General features: G+C 44.3%; 1 protein-coding gene across 1 annotated transcript; it reads right to left on the reverse strand.

Moving 5' to 3' along the window:
• Nucleotides 1-569: 569 nt before the first annotated feature.
• Nucleotides 570-15,098, reverse strand: RNASEL (ribonuclease L). Its single transcript, XM_052654204.1, has 6 exons — nt 13,625-15,098; nt 6,305-6,390; nt 4,667-4,872; nt 3,651-3,783; nt 1,392-1,522; nt 570-731 (listed from the first exon to the last, which is right to left on the reverse strand). The coding sequence occupies exons 1-6, from the start codon at nt 15,096-15,098 to the stop codon at nt 587-589; spliced, it is 2,175 nt and encodes a 724-aa protein (XP_052510164.1). The 3' UTR covers nt 570-586.
• Between the last annotated feature and the right edge of the window lie 632 nt (nt 15,099-15,730).

A 15,730-nucleotide genomic window follows, 5' to 3' on the forward strand; every position in this document is an offset into this window, starting at 1 on the left:
GGTCAAGTTGTTCAAACTCCCTGAGTCTGTCAGGCTCTTCAGTTCCTAAATGCAGACATTAATACTATCTTGTAAGGTTGTTGGAAGAATTACATGAGATAATTGATGTAAAAATAAAGCATTAGGGGTCTAGGAACTCACTCCTTTGGTGTAATTGGCAAGAGGATGCCATCTTAGCAGGATGCCCTCTCAGCTCCTGCCACTAAGCTTTACTAAGGATCACAGTAGTTTGAGCATATGCTTTTTGTTGTTGTTGTTGTTGTTGTAAACGTGGAGAATGTTGAGCACTGCACCAGGAATTGACACATCGGCTATCCAATTCATCACTCACAAGCAACCAGGTTAGTCAAGAGGCCCAAGGAATTCCCTGGTGGTCCAGCGGCTGGGACTCCACACTTCCATTGCAGAGGGCCCAGGTTCAATCCCTGGTGGGAGAAACAAGATCCCACGTGCTGCATGGCATGGCCAAAAAATAAAAATAAAAAATCAAGAGGCCCAGACAGTTGTGACTTGCACAGCAAAATTGTACCTCCCTGAATTCAAAAGGCACTAGGGCTGGCCAGCCTGCTCACCACCACCAATTCCATCACATGTTGGCTTTGTTCGGATTGAGATTTTTTGGAAAATGCTTTGCATATTCTGTGTTCTGTAGTTTCTTATAGACATACATAACCAGATCTGGAAATTTCTCCTGAAAATACTGGGAAGGTTCTCCAATTTTTGACTTCATCCTGAAATGAAACAGAAATATTTTGATATGCCTGCCCCAAACTCTGCATCCTCCCTTTTACAGAATATGGCCCTGGAAATTTTTTTTGCTTCCCTGGTGTCTATAGCAAAATAAATAAAGACTTTGGAATCTGACAGAGCAAGATTCATCTCCTGACTGATCAACTAACAGTAAATTTCGGCAACTTAAGTTTTTTGCACCTCAGTTTTATTATCCATAAAATGGAGATAATACAGTGCTACAATCTCTTATCTACATGCTGAAATCCAAAAGAGCCCTGGAAACTGCAAACTTTGGGTGAGTCTGCAACTGAGGTTTTTGGTAGCAAAAGCTAACTGAATTAACATGGGGCTACACTTACACTGTACATTTGTTTTACCCAGCCACCTAGCCTCCTGTGCTTCTTCTCATAAGAGTCGCTAGCCTTCTGCTCAAGCAGGCTCCACAAAAACTGGAAAGGAAGACAAGAAGCTGATGGGAACGTCCATCATGGACTATAAGACTCTTGTGGCGGGCCTTTTCCAAACAGAAGGGAGGAATGACTGACCCCTCGTCAAAATAAGTTTTCTTCTTTCCATCGAATAGCAGATGTAAACTTAGAACTGGGATTTTTAAATTATTCTCATCTCATATATGACTTATATGGGAAAACAGTTCTTACTCTATATTCTTTTGTTCATTAATGTGCTCTCCCAAATTCCGAATGAACTTCAGCAGGTCACCTACAGTGTTCTGATAGGTATTTCCTTTTTTATAAAATTCATTCATTTTTCCCATCACAAATTCATCAACCTAAAAAAAAATTACACAAAAATGTGGTAACAACACAAAATAAATCCTGATAGAATGTTAATACAAAAAGGCAGAATACAAATTTGAATATAGGCCAAAATTACCACTAATTAATAAAGCAAATTAATAGAAAAGAATGGAAGTAAACACTGTACACCATAATGCTAATTGTGGTTGTATTTGGATGTGGGACTATAAATAACTTTAAATTTGTGTATCTATTTTCCAAGAGAATTATTTTCAGAGAAATTAACTACAGTAAAACACGGTTTAGGAAATCGTTGGCTACTGCATGAGGAAATTGGCTCATTACACTATACAGTACTGCTAGCCTGTGACCACCTTTCCAAATTCATAGCTGATTATATAGCCTCTTTAAAGAGAGTTGTCCTGACTGAGACCAGGCCTTGCAGCCACTGCCATAGTGAGTGTGGCTGTTCTTTGTTTTGTTTGTAGTTATGGTTCCAAAGGTTACATATTTCTCCTTGTCCCTAGGTGTCCCAGGGCAGCTGCTCTCATATTAGTAATTCCTTTTTCTTTGTGCTCTCACTTTTTTTTTTCATTTATTTTTTAAATTTTTAATTGGAGGATGAATGCTTTATAATATTGTGTTAGTTTCTGCCATACAGCAACATGGATCAGCTATAAGTATACACATATGTCCCCTCCCTCTTGAACCTCCCTCCCACCTCCACCCCTTCCCACCCCTCTAGGTTGTCACAGAGCACCTGGTTTGAGCTCCCTGCATCATACAGCAAATTCCCACTGGCTATCTATTTGTGCTCACACTCTTTGTAGATAGTTCTGATATTTAGAAATAGTTTGGAGTAAGAGAATAAGATGCAACAAGCATGAAGCCAGAGGGTCCCTTAGGAAGAGTAACTGGTGACTAGAAGGCTGCCTGGGTGGTACTATCAGTTCCTTGCAGAACTTACTGGGTAGTGGGAAAGACAGATGTTAAGGCAGCAATTATGAGTGTGATGTGTGGTCTAGAGGCAGACAAGGCAAGGAAAGCAAAACGAGAACCCAGAAACAAGGAGGTATGGGAGAAGTAGAGTCCTACATCAGGTCCAAGGTATGGAAGATGTTGGTCCCACTCAAAGACGAGAGTTATGGATTTTCCCATAATGCTCTGCTTATGTCTCGGGGTACCCAGCATGTATCCCACAGCCATCCCTTCTGAAGATCTCTCAGCCCCACTTGGATACTATACTCTGCTTTGTATATCCATGACCTTGCATGGTCCTAACACATACTGGTATTTGACAGATGTCTGCTAATTAACAATAGTGGAAGATCTGATAGTGCCAATTAGACTGAATGAGTGATTAATTATTATGCTCCACTATAGGTGCATGTGTACTAAGTTGCTTCAGTTATGTCTGACTCTGTACGGCCCTATGGACTGCAGCCCGCCAGGCTCCTCTGTCCATGGGATTCTCCAGGCAAGAATACTGAAGTGGGTTGCCATGCCTTCCTTCAGAGAATCTTCCCAACCCAGGGATCAAACCCACGTCCCTTGTGTCTCCTGCATTGGCAGGCAGGTTCTTTGCTATTAGTGCCACCTGGGAAGCCCATGTTCCACTATATTGAGTTCAAGTTGGGTGGACCTTCTCTGGAAGAGAAGGAATTTGAAAGATGATTGCTTTTTGTTTCTCTGTTTTCTCATCCAGAAAGTAAGTGTGGGTGTGTGGATGCTCAACGCTGGGTTGTGCACCGGCATCAGAGGCAGCCAGTCTCCCTGGATGGAAATGCCCCCATGGAAGTACCTCCCTTGGACTAAACTCTATTTAATCAGCTGCTCTTGTCACAGTGGAAATAGAATTATTAGTCAGACCTCACTCAGAAAACAAGGCTTGAGAGAAAGAGTCACAGAAGAGGAAAAGGCTTTTGGGCTGTGACAAGTCCATCCTAATGAGGAGCTTAGATGAGTATCTCAGGAGGACCTGGCCTGGAGCAGAGACCCAGAGAGCTGAGGGGGTCTGGGATGGGAGGAGGGCAAGGAAAACCCCTCTTACCCCTTGGTTGAACCAGGTTCATAGTATAAAAAAGTTAGGAAAACCAACATAACACACGACACAGATTCTTATTCCTGGAATAACTCCCAGACCATAGGAGTTGTTCATACCTTTTTTGTCCACTGGTTAAAACTCGTGGAAAGTTCAGATGTTTCAGGTTGCAGAAGCTGGAGGATCTTGCTACAAGTATTTCGTGTTTTGATGTCAGATTCATTTCCCACATCCCGGAGGGTCCGGTAGCGGCTGAGAATGACAGAATGATCATGATCATTCCACCCTTCCCACTTTTCCCAGAAAGAGAAAACAATTAGATTTTGGCATTTGATAAGAGTAGTAACAGCATGTCTCTAAACAATCTGCACAATAGGAGAGCTCTCGCTGTCTCTTTTTGCCCGAATCATTTTTCTGCTCTTCAGTGGAGAAAATCAGATCCAGAGAAGTTAAGTCACTCCTCCAGTGATGTCCTCCCAGGAAATTCCAAGCTGAGAGAAAAGCCTGGGTCTGCTGATTCCCAGCCTGACTCCTGCCCACCTCACCATGATGGTTAATTTCATCTGTTAATTTCACCAACCACACACACAGCACTCAGATTAAATATTACTCTGGGTGTGTCTGTGGGGACGTTTCCAGAGGAGATTAGCATTTGAACCAGTGAAGCAGAGAGCCCTGCCCAGTGTGAGTGGGCATCACCCAATCTATGGGTGGCCTGAACAGAATGAAAGGGGAAATTTGCCCCCTCCCTGCTGATCACTTTGGCTGGGACATGGTTCTACTCCTGCCCTCAGGTCTCCAAGTTCTCAGGCCTTCAGACCTTTACTGGAATCTGCATCTTCAGCTCTCCTGGTTCCCATGCCTTTGAATTCAGACTAAATTATACAACTGACTTTCCTGGGTCACCAGCTTGAAGAGGGCAAATGGTGGAACTTCTCAGCCCCAATATTGCATGAGACATTTCCTTATTTTGTATATATATCAGGTTGGTTGAAAAGTTCTTTGCGGTTCTTCTGTAGTAACATCTTACAGAAAACCCCAATTGAACTTTTTGGCCAACCCAATATAAAGAGCCCTGACTAATACACTCACCATCTCCATCCTAGAGGCCTGTAATATACACTGTTTTCCTTACCTCTCCCAACTCCAAAAGAAGGGATGAGCCAGCAGGCCACTCAGATGGCCCTTCACATTGTCCCCAGGGACTAACAGATGCTGAATGAGGTCCCGAGTTTCCTCATCTGGAGAATGTTCAATCAAGTCTTCAGTTTTTAGATCCTTCAGCCTCTCAAAAGAAACGTTTCCCTTGTTTACCACATACAGGACCAGCAGTCCCAAGGCCTGCACAGAAGCCATGAGTGAATAAAAGTCACTCAGTCATGTCTGACTCTTTGCAACCCCATGCACTGTAGCCCACGAGGCTCCTCTGTCCATGAGATTCTCCAGGAAAGAATACTGGACTGGGTTGCCATTCCCTTCTCCGGGGGATCTTCCCCACCCAGGGATCAAACCTGGGTCTCCTGAATTGTAGGCAGATTCTTTACTATCTAAGCCACCAGGGAAGCCCATAAATCAAGTTAAAAGTGCTTATGAATTAGCACTCTATTTGGGGAACTTTGGAGGGTGGGGCACAGGCTATGAGCAAATGGAAAATGGGTAGAATCTCAAGGAGCCCACAGGCTGGGTATGGGCTTGGGCATGGAGAACTCTTCAAGGAAGTGTAGGTTTATAAGGAGCAAAAGATAATCCCAGGCCAGAGCTGTCAGAGCAGACTGCGTAGAGGAAGAGGAGTTTGAGCTAGACCTCAAAGTACAGATAGAATTTTTAGATAAACCAGGGAAAGGGAGAGGGTTTTAAACAAGGGGCAGGGGGTGCTCAGAGTCTGGCTCGGAACAGGGACTTTGGGTTGGGCCTGTGTCAGGCAGGAGATTAAAGAGCCAGACCAGGTCCAGAAGAACACAGTGAACACCCCAGGAGTCAGGACACAGCAGGGAAGAAAGACTAGGGGGAAGACCAGCACAGGAAATTCTGCACTAAGAAAGACACCAGTCAGGGAAGGAGCTGGAGTGGCTGGAGCCACTGAGCCAGAGAGGCCAGGCATGGATGGAGAACTCTTACCAACTGGGTTGGAAGTTCAGCACCCTGGAGAACTCCAGGCGGGTCGGGCTGCCCTAACGGGTCAGAGTCTATCCAGGAGCTATCCAGGAGCTGTGGTCTACAGAGGCTATATGTCTCCTGCTTTGTCTCCTCTCTGGGGAAACAGTTATTTAGGATCTTAACCTGTGGGGCCAAGTATAGTCTCTTTTGAGCTGGGAATCAATCCCATCATTCCCATGTGCTTCAGAGGGCCTTAGTATCTGGCCCTCCTAGGAGTTTAGCACATGAATTTGAAGAGTGGGAAGAGAAATCTCATTTACTTTGTCTTCAGGCAGCAAATACTTCCTATAGGAATTGTGGAATTATTCTGGAGAAATCTCCTGGAGGTAATTCTTCAAGAAATGTGGCATGCTCAATGTATTTGTTATTTAGCCTGTGAGGGTAGAGAGACATCCAAAGAGATACAGAAACTGCCACAGCAAGGACCAACCCCACACCCACCCAGAGAGATGCTGTTGTCTGCAAGGGAGTGAGGGCCATCATACCAGGGAAATGCCTTGAAACTTCTTTCTTTCCTAGGCAAAATCGGAACGTCCTTTAATCGGCCACAGGAAGTAAGGTAATGAACGAATAAGCAAGTAGAGAGATGGAAAAGAAAACTGTTTCTAGAAATTACCTCTAGATCTCTCTTGATTTCCTGTGGATCTCCAGTCCCCTGGATGCTTTCATCAAAATCTGCCAGGCAAGCACCATTCTTGGAATCTAAAGGAGAGTTTGTGGAGATGCATTGAAATTGCTTATTCCTGGGCAGCATGTATGGAGAGGGTAACATGGAAACTTACATTACCATATGTAAAATAGATAGCCAATGGGAATTTGCTTATGACTCAGGGAACTCAAACTGGGGCTCTGTAACAACCTAGAGGGTGGGAGGTGGGTGGGAGGTTCAAGAGGGAGGGGACATGTATACTGTGGCTGATTCATGTTGACATTTGGCAGAAACCAACACAATACTGTAAAGCAATTATCCTTCAATTTAAAAATATATAAATACATCTTAAAAAAAGAAAATCCTCAATCCCCATGTTATAATTAATTTACATAAACATGTAACTCGATGTACAATCCATCATCACTGAGGAAGACAATGATGAGCTCATATCTGCCTTGTTTACTTTTCAGAACAGTCACGTGCACTGCATTCTTTGACCTACTGGTATCTGCCAAGAGCAAGATTTACATTTTATTCATCCCAAGCCACGGGTTGGGGATGCATGACAACAAGTATAGCGAGCTCCCCCTTCATGCAATTCCTGGGGTCAAAGAGCACAGATTTGTAAAGAAGCTGCTGGCAGAAGTTACGGTTATGTCCTATAGCTGAAGAACAACTGGACCCTAGAGCTGAAGGGTCCAAATCCAAGACCACCTTAGCATAGCATTCTACCAAATCAAGCCCACTCCACTGCCCACTATGACATTGTCATCTGTGACCACGAGTCAACCACATGCTTCTAATGAATCGTTGCCTCCCTCCCCCCTTCAGCATCTTCCTCCCTTGAAGGAAGCCACTGAGTCCTCAGAAACAGGGATAGGAGAGGTGGGGAACAAAGTGAAAGGTGATTTGTCCCCAAAGAGGTGGCTTAAAGGAGTCTGAGAAGGAAGGCTGGCTAACCGCAGATACCAGCTAGTACAATTGTGTGCTCAGAGCCCTTTCATTACGAATTTGGACCTCAGCATTGTAGGGAAATCCAGAGTCTCACAAAAATGAACGCATCAAATTGTTCAACAAATGTTTCGTGAGAGAATAAATGATGGCGAGGAAGGAGAACACAGTCCTTGCTCTGCAGAGTTTAGAGTCTCTGGGCAAGGAGACCGATAGTAAAGGAATAAATACGTGGCTAAACATTAATTGCAGTTTTGAAAATGCTAGCCAAAAGTTCAGGATGCCCTAAAAGTGTACCATGAGAAGAGCTACATGGCTGCATAGAGAGGGGGAAGTTTTCAATAAGGAAGAGATGCCTAGGGAATTTCCTGGAGACCCAGTGGTTAGGACCCCACACTTCCAGTGTAAGGGGCATGGGATCAATCCCTGGTCAGGGAACTAAGATTCTGCAAGCCTCAGGGTGAGGCCAAAAAAAAAAAAGGAAGAGATGCCTAGAGAGAAAAGATCAGTAGAAATTGGATAGCTGAGTGGAATGGGGAAGAAAGGTAAAGAGAATTCCAGATAGGAATTCATGGAGAATGCCTGGGCCGGCAGGACAGAGTCGGAAGGTGGTCTATAATGAGACTGAAGGAGCAGATGGGGTGCACGTCATAAATCACAACTGTTTTCAATTTCAATAATTCCCTTCACTTATTTAAGCCACTTTGTGTTTTCTGCTACAGAAATTTGAAAGTGTTTAATGGGACACTTCACATCTCTTCTAGCATTTGATTTTTTTCCCCCCATGAAAAGTGAAAGTGTTAGTCACTCAGTCCTGTCTGACTCTGTGATCCCATGGATTGTAGCCCATCAAGGCTCCTCTGTCCATGGCGTTTTCCAGGCAAAAATACTGGAGTGGGATGCCATTTCCTTCTCTAGGGGAATCTTCCCGATCCAGCAGTTGAACCTGTGTCTCCTGCATCGCAGGCAGTTTCTTTACCATCTGAGCCCAGTTTTTTATTTTTAGTTTCAACAGACATTGTTAAAGTGCTATACAAATTTTAAAGCTTATGCCCAGTTTCTGTATACAGCATCAAGAGGGACTTCGGCCCTGCTGACACCTGACTTTGTGCCAGTGGAAGTGGTTTCACACTTCTGGCATCCAGAACCATGGGAGATTAAATTCCTATTGTTTTAAGGCACCAAGTTTGTGACAATTTCTTTCAACAGCCATGGGAAAATTATATACTTGGTTATAGTTATGTTTCTTTGGGTATAAATTCTCCTGTTTGATGCCTCTCTTTCATGGTATTAAGAGGGTAACAGGCAGGAAGGCCAGGGTTTTCCAAATGGAGGAAATAGGCTGCAAGTGTCAGACATTTTTTATTTCTCTTAAGTGGCAGGAGGAAACAAACTACAAAGGTTAAGATTTTTTCCCCTTCTCTATACAAATTTAAAAAGTGGTTTCTCTTAAAATTCTGTGTTGCCATGATGACACCTAGCTCCACCTGAACTTCAATTCAGTTCAGTTCAGTCACTCAGTCATGTCTGACTCTTTGAGACCCCATGGACTGCAGCACACCAGGCCTCCCTGTCCATCACCAACTCCTGGAGTTTACTCAAACTCATGTCCATTGAGCCGATGATGCCATCCAACCATCTCATCCTCTGTCATCCCCTTCTCCTCCCACCTTCAATCTTTCCCAACATCAGGGACTTTTCAAATGAGTCAGTTCTTCTCATTAGGTGGCCAAAGTATTAGAGTTTCAGCTTCACCATCAGTCCATCTAATGAATATTCAGGACTGATTTCCTTTAGGATGGACTGGTTGGATCTCCTTGCAGTCCAAGGGACTCTCAAGAGTCTTCTCCAACACCACAGTTCAAAAGCATCAATTCTTCAGCACTCAGCTTTCTTTATAGTCCAACTCTCACATCCATACATGACTACTGGAAAAACCATGGCCTTGACTAGATGGATCTTTGTTGGCAAAGTAATGTCTCTGCTTTTTAATATGCTGTCTGCTGCTGCTGCTGCTGCTAAGTCGCTTCAGTCATGTCTGACTCTGTGCGACCCCATAGACGGCAGCCCACCAGGCTCCCATATCCCTGGGATTCTCCAGGCAAGAACACTGGAGTGAGTTGCCATTTCCTTCTCCAATGCATGAAAGTGAAAAGTGAAAGTGAAGTCGCTCAGTCATGTCCAACTCTTAGAAACCCCATGGACTGCAGCCCACCAGGCTCCTCCATCCATGGGGTTTTCCAGGCAAGAGTACTGGAGTGGGGTGCCATTGCCTTCTCCAATATGCTGTCTAGGTTGGTCATAACTTTTCTTCCAAGGAGCAAGTGTCTTTTAATTTCATGGCTGCAGTCACCATCTGCAGTGATTTTGGAGCCCAAAAAATAAAGTCAGCCACTATTTCCACTGTTTCCCCATCTATTTGCTATGAAATGATGGGACCAGATGCCATGATTTTAGTTTTCTGAATGTTGAGCTTTAAGCCAACTTTTTCACTCTCCTCTTTCACTTTCATCAAGAGGCTCTTTAGTTCTTCTTCGCTTTCTGCCATAAGGGTGGTGTCATCTGCATATCTGAGGTTACTGATATTTCTCCTGGCAATCTTGATTCCAGCTTGTGTTTCATCCAGCCCAGTGTTTCTGAACTTAACTTTTCTCAAACCTTGAGCTAACCAGTGCATTTTTCTTATGGAAATATTTGTCTTAAGCTATGTTAATGAACTATGTATTTTCCCCAGACTCTGTCTTCAAGATGGTTCCGCCTAAGACTCAGAACCCACTTGACAAACCAGTATGTTTTACTCATACATTGTTCTCCTAATCTATGTTAATGAAACTCTACATTTACTTGGAAACCTGCCTTTCTTCAAGATTCATGTCAATTGTTTTATAACCTGGGATGACTCACCTGATGCCAATGTTATCTCAAAATGCGTGTTGTGGATAGAGGGGCTGGTGCCAGTCTCTGAGTTTTGAGACATTTCCTTTCTCTAATTAGCAGAATGCTAGTGGCTATATAACATCCGGCTAAAGGCTAGCAGCGGGGCACTCCTTCTGCCCCCTGCTGATCTCTATGTCAGAAGCTTTCTCTATCTCTTATACTTTAGTAAAGCTTTATTACACAAAAGCTCTGAGCGATCAAGCCTTGTCATTGGCCCCGGATTGAATTCTTCTCCTGCGGAGGCCAAGAATCCTGGCGTCTTTCATGGTTCAGCAACAACCTTTCAGTATCAGCAACTCTTATAACTTTTTTTTTTTTTTTTTTTTGCCACATTGTGTGGCATTTGGGATTTTAGTTCCCCAGCCAGGAATGGAACCCCGGTTCCCTGCATTAGAAGCAGGGGGTCCCAACCACTAGAACCACCAGGGAAGTCTACCAGCAACTCTTAGGTGATTTTTGATGGTATGTTTTACATTGCAGTTGAGACCCCCTGACATCCTGTGAGGTGCTTCTGTAATGCCATCCAACAGAGAGGAGGGATGAGAGCATTGTCAGATCCTCTGCTTTGCATTTTTTTCAGTGAAGCTCTGGGGTAAGTGGGCCATGCCACTTAATAGTTGCTTTGGCAGATATCCTGTGTGTATAACAGCTCTTTGTTTCTCTCTTTTTTTTTCTGAATTCTTATGAGTTTTTTAAAATTTATTATTAACCGGAAGATAATTGCTTTACACTATTGGGTTGGCTTCTGCCCTAAAACAACGTGAATCAGTCATCAGTTCAGTTCAGTCACTCAGTCGTGTCCGACTCTTTGCGACCCCAAGAATCACAGCACGCCAGGCCTCCCTGTCCATCACCAACTCCCGGAGTTCACTCAGACTCACGTCCATTGAGTCAGTGATGCCTATATCCCTTCCTCTTGAATCTTACCCCATCCGCCCCTCTCGCTTGTCACAGAGCACTGTGTTGAGCTCCCTGTGTTACACAGCAACTTCCCATTAGCTCTCTATTTTATTCACGGTAACGTTATGTGCTACTCTCTCAATTCGTCCCACCCTCTCCTTGCCACCCACCCACCCACGCCCCACTTCAAACAATAAATGCTGAAGAGCGTGTGGAGGAAAGGGAATCCTCTTGCACTGTTGGTGGGAATGTAAACTGATACAGCAACAATGGAGAACAGTATGGAGACTCCTTTAAAAACTAGGAATAAAACTACATTACAACCCAGTAATCCCACTACTGGACACATACCCTGAGGAAGCCATAACTGAAAAAGACACATATACTCCAAAGTTCATCACAGCACTGTTTATAATAGCTTGGACATGGAAGCAAATAATGTCCACCGACAGCTGAATGGATAAAGAAGTTGTGGTACATATATATAATGGAATATTTCTCAGCCATATAAAGGAACACATTTGAGTCTTTCTCTTAAAATCATCAGTGACTCAATGTCTCAAGCAGTCCTCATGTAGATGCTTGGTCCCTAAGGGAGAGGGGAAGCCCAGGGTTTGATCTTCCTGATTCTACTGAGGTAGCAATCTGCCTGCTCTCTGGTCCTTGGTTCCTCCCTGTTTCTGGCTTCCATCGCTTTTGAGTGGTGCTTTTCGGTACTCTTCCCACTTTCATGAGTAATGTTTTTCTGTGGCTTTCTGCATTTGTCCTGGGCTCCTATGCTAATCTTCAATCCCATCCTATCTATGTTTAGTCTCTCCATGATTCCTCAAGGATTTTGTCCTCTAAGAATTCTTTTTTTAATGTTGATTTTAATTACAAATTCACTTAAAAATCTTTTCCCATCATTTGAAGAATTTAATACAGGGAAGAGTCTGCAGTATGTATTAGGCTCACCACCTTGATGCAGAAATATAATCGATTCTTTATTGTTCAAGCTTAGGAATGGAAGAAGTGGTGCTAGAAATTTTGAAGAATAGGTAGTCAGAAATTATTTTTCTTTAGAATGTGATGTGTGACCCTTTCGCATCAAGATCGGCAAGTAGAATTGGGAAGGTCCTCACCCCTGAATGAACCTCAAAGACTCTTTCTCAGCAGGTAGAGTTGTACATACTCTGGCCCTTGTCCATCTCGCCAGCAAAGTTGCTTAAAACCAGGAAGGAATGACATGAGCACCTGTCCTCAAACTAAAACCAGATCTTATGTGTACCTATTTCTCTCTTCCAGTACCTTATATACTGCTCTCTGCCTCTAAATGCCCACACCTTCTTTTTGCCCTGGTCCCTTACACCAAGTTTCAACTCAGTGCATATCTGTAGGTTAGGCATCTACTTCCGCTTTAGCCCTCTAGATAAGTACCTGGCCTTCGTTGGGCACGTACCATGTACAGGTGACTTGTCCATTTGACACACAGCACTTAGACTTTGTAACAACATTATGAAGGAGGTTATGAAGGAGTCCCAAGTGAGGAAACCAACACTCACAGAATTAAGCAACTTGCTTGAGATTACAAAACTTCAAAGTGGTGGGACTAGGCTGCAAGGCTCCCTAATCCTGGCTGAAGCTGAGGATCTTTCTAAATTATTATTTATGTTTGGCTGCACTGGGTCTTCATTGCTGCAAGAGGGCTTTCTCTAGCTGTGGACAGCAGCAGTTACTCTCTAGTTTTGGTTCATGGGCTTCTCATTTCGGTGACTTCTGCTGTGGAGTACAGGTTCTAGGGTAAGGGCTTCAGTAGTTGTGGCACATGGGCGTAGTTGCCCGGCGACATGTGGAATCTTCCTGGACCAGGGATCAAACGTGTGTCCCCTGCATTGGCAGGCGGGTTCTCAACCACTGGACCACCAGCGAAGTCCAAGCCGAGGCTCTTACTACTGCACCACCTCGCCCCCTGGACTTCATACTCAGCTCTGCTTGCTTCCTTGAACGCTGCTGTAGTGCATGGTCTTGGTTTACCAGAGTGCACACTGACTTGCTCAGCCTGCTTGCAGTGTGTTTCACTAGTGTTACATCTTATCCTGTGTCCCAGGTTTGACCTCAGTTTTGCCATTAAGTTTCACGGTCACTGAGCACACACACAACATTCACCGTTAACTGCCACCTTGTCTGAAGGAACACACTTTCTAGATTCTCTTTCTTACAGACTCCTCTAACAATTCAAACTTGGAGTTGGCTCCATCCAAGACCTACATTCATATTTGTATTTGACAAGGGCAGCATAAAGTTAGCCTGGTATTCCATAAGCTTCCTTCACCTCCACATGGAATAATACAGGTCCTACCTGGTAGCAGGAGAAACTCCGCTGTATCTACGGATTTGCTACATTCATCCTCAAATTGAACAATCCACACTGACTGTAGTTCTTTCCTATTCTGCCATGAAAATCTGTTTCTCTGATAAATAAAGACCCTACATTTCTAGAGAAGACTGGCGACTCACCTATTAAGATGTTCTGTGGTTCCAGATCCTGATGAGTGTATCCAGACAGGTGTAGTTCCTCAACAGCCTTAAACAGAGAGGAGAGGATGTTTCGGGCAAATTCATCTTCCTTGTTTTGCACAGCCTCTCCTCTGTGCTCAGCCAAGTGCTTCCCCAGCGTGTGCTCACACAGGGCAAGGCACACATACAGACAGCCCCCATCGCTCTCACTGCCATAGAAGGTCACCACGTGACCGCTGGCTCGGTTGCTCTGCAAACAAGAGACTTCATTTTGTCCCCGTGTGCTGCCTTCATAGAACCGCTTCACGGCTACCTCTTGCTCCTCATAGAACCCCAGGTAGATGCCCCCTTCAGAGGTGTCAGCGATTTTGTATTCTTCATCAATGAAGATCTTAAGTTTGCCTATCATAGGGCGGTATATCCTGTGGAGATGTTTCAGGGCCACCCCCCAACGTGAGCTCTGAGGCTTCCAGGCTTTAGCGGGAGGGCAAACGTCTTCTACGGCTCCATGCTGGCGAAGAAACTTTGCAAGGTCAGAGTCATAACTGCGCTTCGCTATTGCGACAAGGTCCCCGCATTTTGTGCTGGCTCCTTTGTGACACAGCAACTGGGCAATTGCCTTCAGCTTAAGCTCGACAGCAAGCAGCAGTGCTGTTTTACCCTCACTGTCTGTGCTGTTGATCTCTATACCTGTTTGTTCCAGAAGCATCTGTACCAGATCCAGGTTCTTCTTTTCCACTGCCAAGATCAGCGGCGTCTTCCTTCCCTCCCCCCTCACATTGACATCAACCTTACAGTCCAGCAGAAGGCGAGTAATGGCTTTCACCTTCTCATCATCAGAGTTCAGAAGAGCATAGATCAAAGCATTTCTGCCCCTATTGTCCCGGGCATTGACATCCGCCCCCATCTCATGAAGGAGGATCTCCACGACATCTACACGCCCTTCTCTAGCAGCATCCATGAGAGCAGTGGCCCCTCCTTTCTTAATCCTCTCTTGATCCTCCAATGTCTTTCTGTGTAAATTCACCTCTGCTCCATTGCTATACAGGAACCTTAAGGCTTCGACTTTGCCATACACAGCAGCTTCCATGAAAGCGGTGAAGCCATTAACATCGCACTCATTGACATCTGCTATTTTAGGAAGTAATAGTTTGAGCAACTTCACATTTCCGACAATCCCAGCAATGATGAAGGGAGTGGCGCCATTCTTCTTCCGCAGACAAGGCTCAGCACCATGACTGAGCAGAAGATCCACAATGTCTTCTCTGCCAACTTGCACTGCATTATGCAAAGGCGACCAGCCCCATTCTTCCTGGAAATTGACATCAGCCCCTCTTTCTAGCAGTTGCTGGACCAACTCAATGTCTTCATCTTTAACAGCTTCAATCAACAAATGATTGTCATCCTGTGAAGCCTTCCCATTACTAGACGGTGTGGGTCTTTCCTGAGGGTTGTTGTGGCTCTCAGTCTCCATGATGGTATATACCACTGGCTACAACTTTCTTGCCTTCTCTTTGAGAAAATGAAAACTTATCTCCTTGGGATTTGATCAAAGAGACATGGAACGCTTAGAAACTCCTGTCAGGGGAAATAGGAATTGTCTGGCTACAGACCACCAGTATGAGGAGGCACAATACTCTTGGGGTCTTCTGAATTTTCACCTGGAGATGAGAGAGGTAATTTGTAGTGTTATAAGAGTGAGAAAACATTTGAATTAGATAAATTAATTTTACTAGCAATGTTTTCAAAATACATCTATTATATTATAATTTTTTAATTATAGAATATTATAAATATATGTCTTTTCATACTGTTCATGGGGTTCAGTCCTGAATATTCATTGGAAGGACTAATGCTGAAGCTGAAGCTCCAATAATTTGGCCACCTGATGTGAAGAGCCGACTCATTGGAAAAGACCCTGATGTTGGGAAAGATTAAGGGCAGGAGGAGAAGGGGACAATAGAGGATGAGACGGTTAGATAGCATCACCGACTCAATGGACATGTATTTGAGCAAGCTCCGGGAGACAATGAAGGACAGAAGAGCCTGGTGTGCTGCAGTCCAGGGTGTCACAAATGGCTAAGTCAGCCACAACTTAGCAACTGA

Source organism: Budorcas taxicolor, chromosome 16 (assembly GCF_023091745.1).
Source record: "Budorcas taxicolor isolate Tak-1 chromosome 16, Takin1.1, whole genome shotgun sequence".
Taxonomy (NCBI): Eukaryota; Metazoa; Chordata; class Mammalia; order Artiodactyla; family Bovidae; genus Budorcas; species Budorcas taxicolor.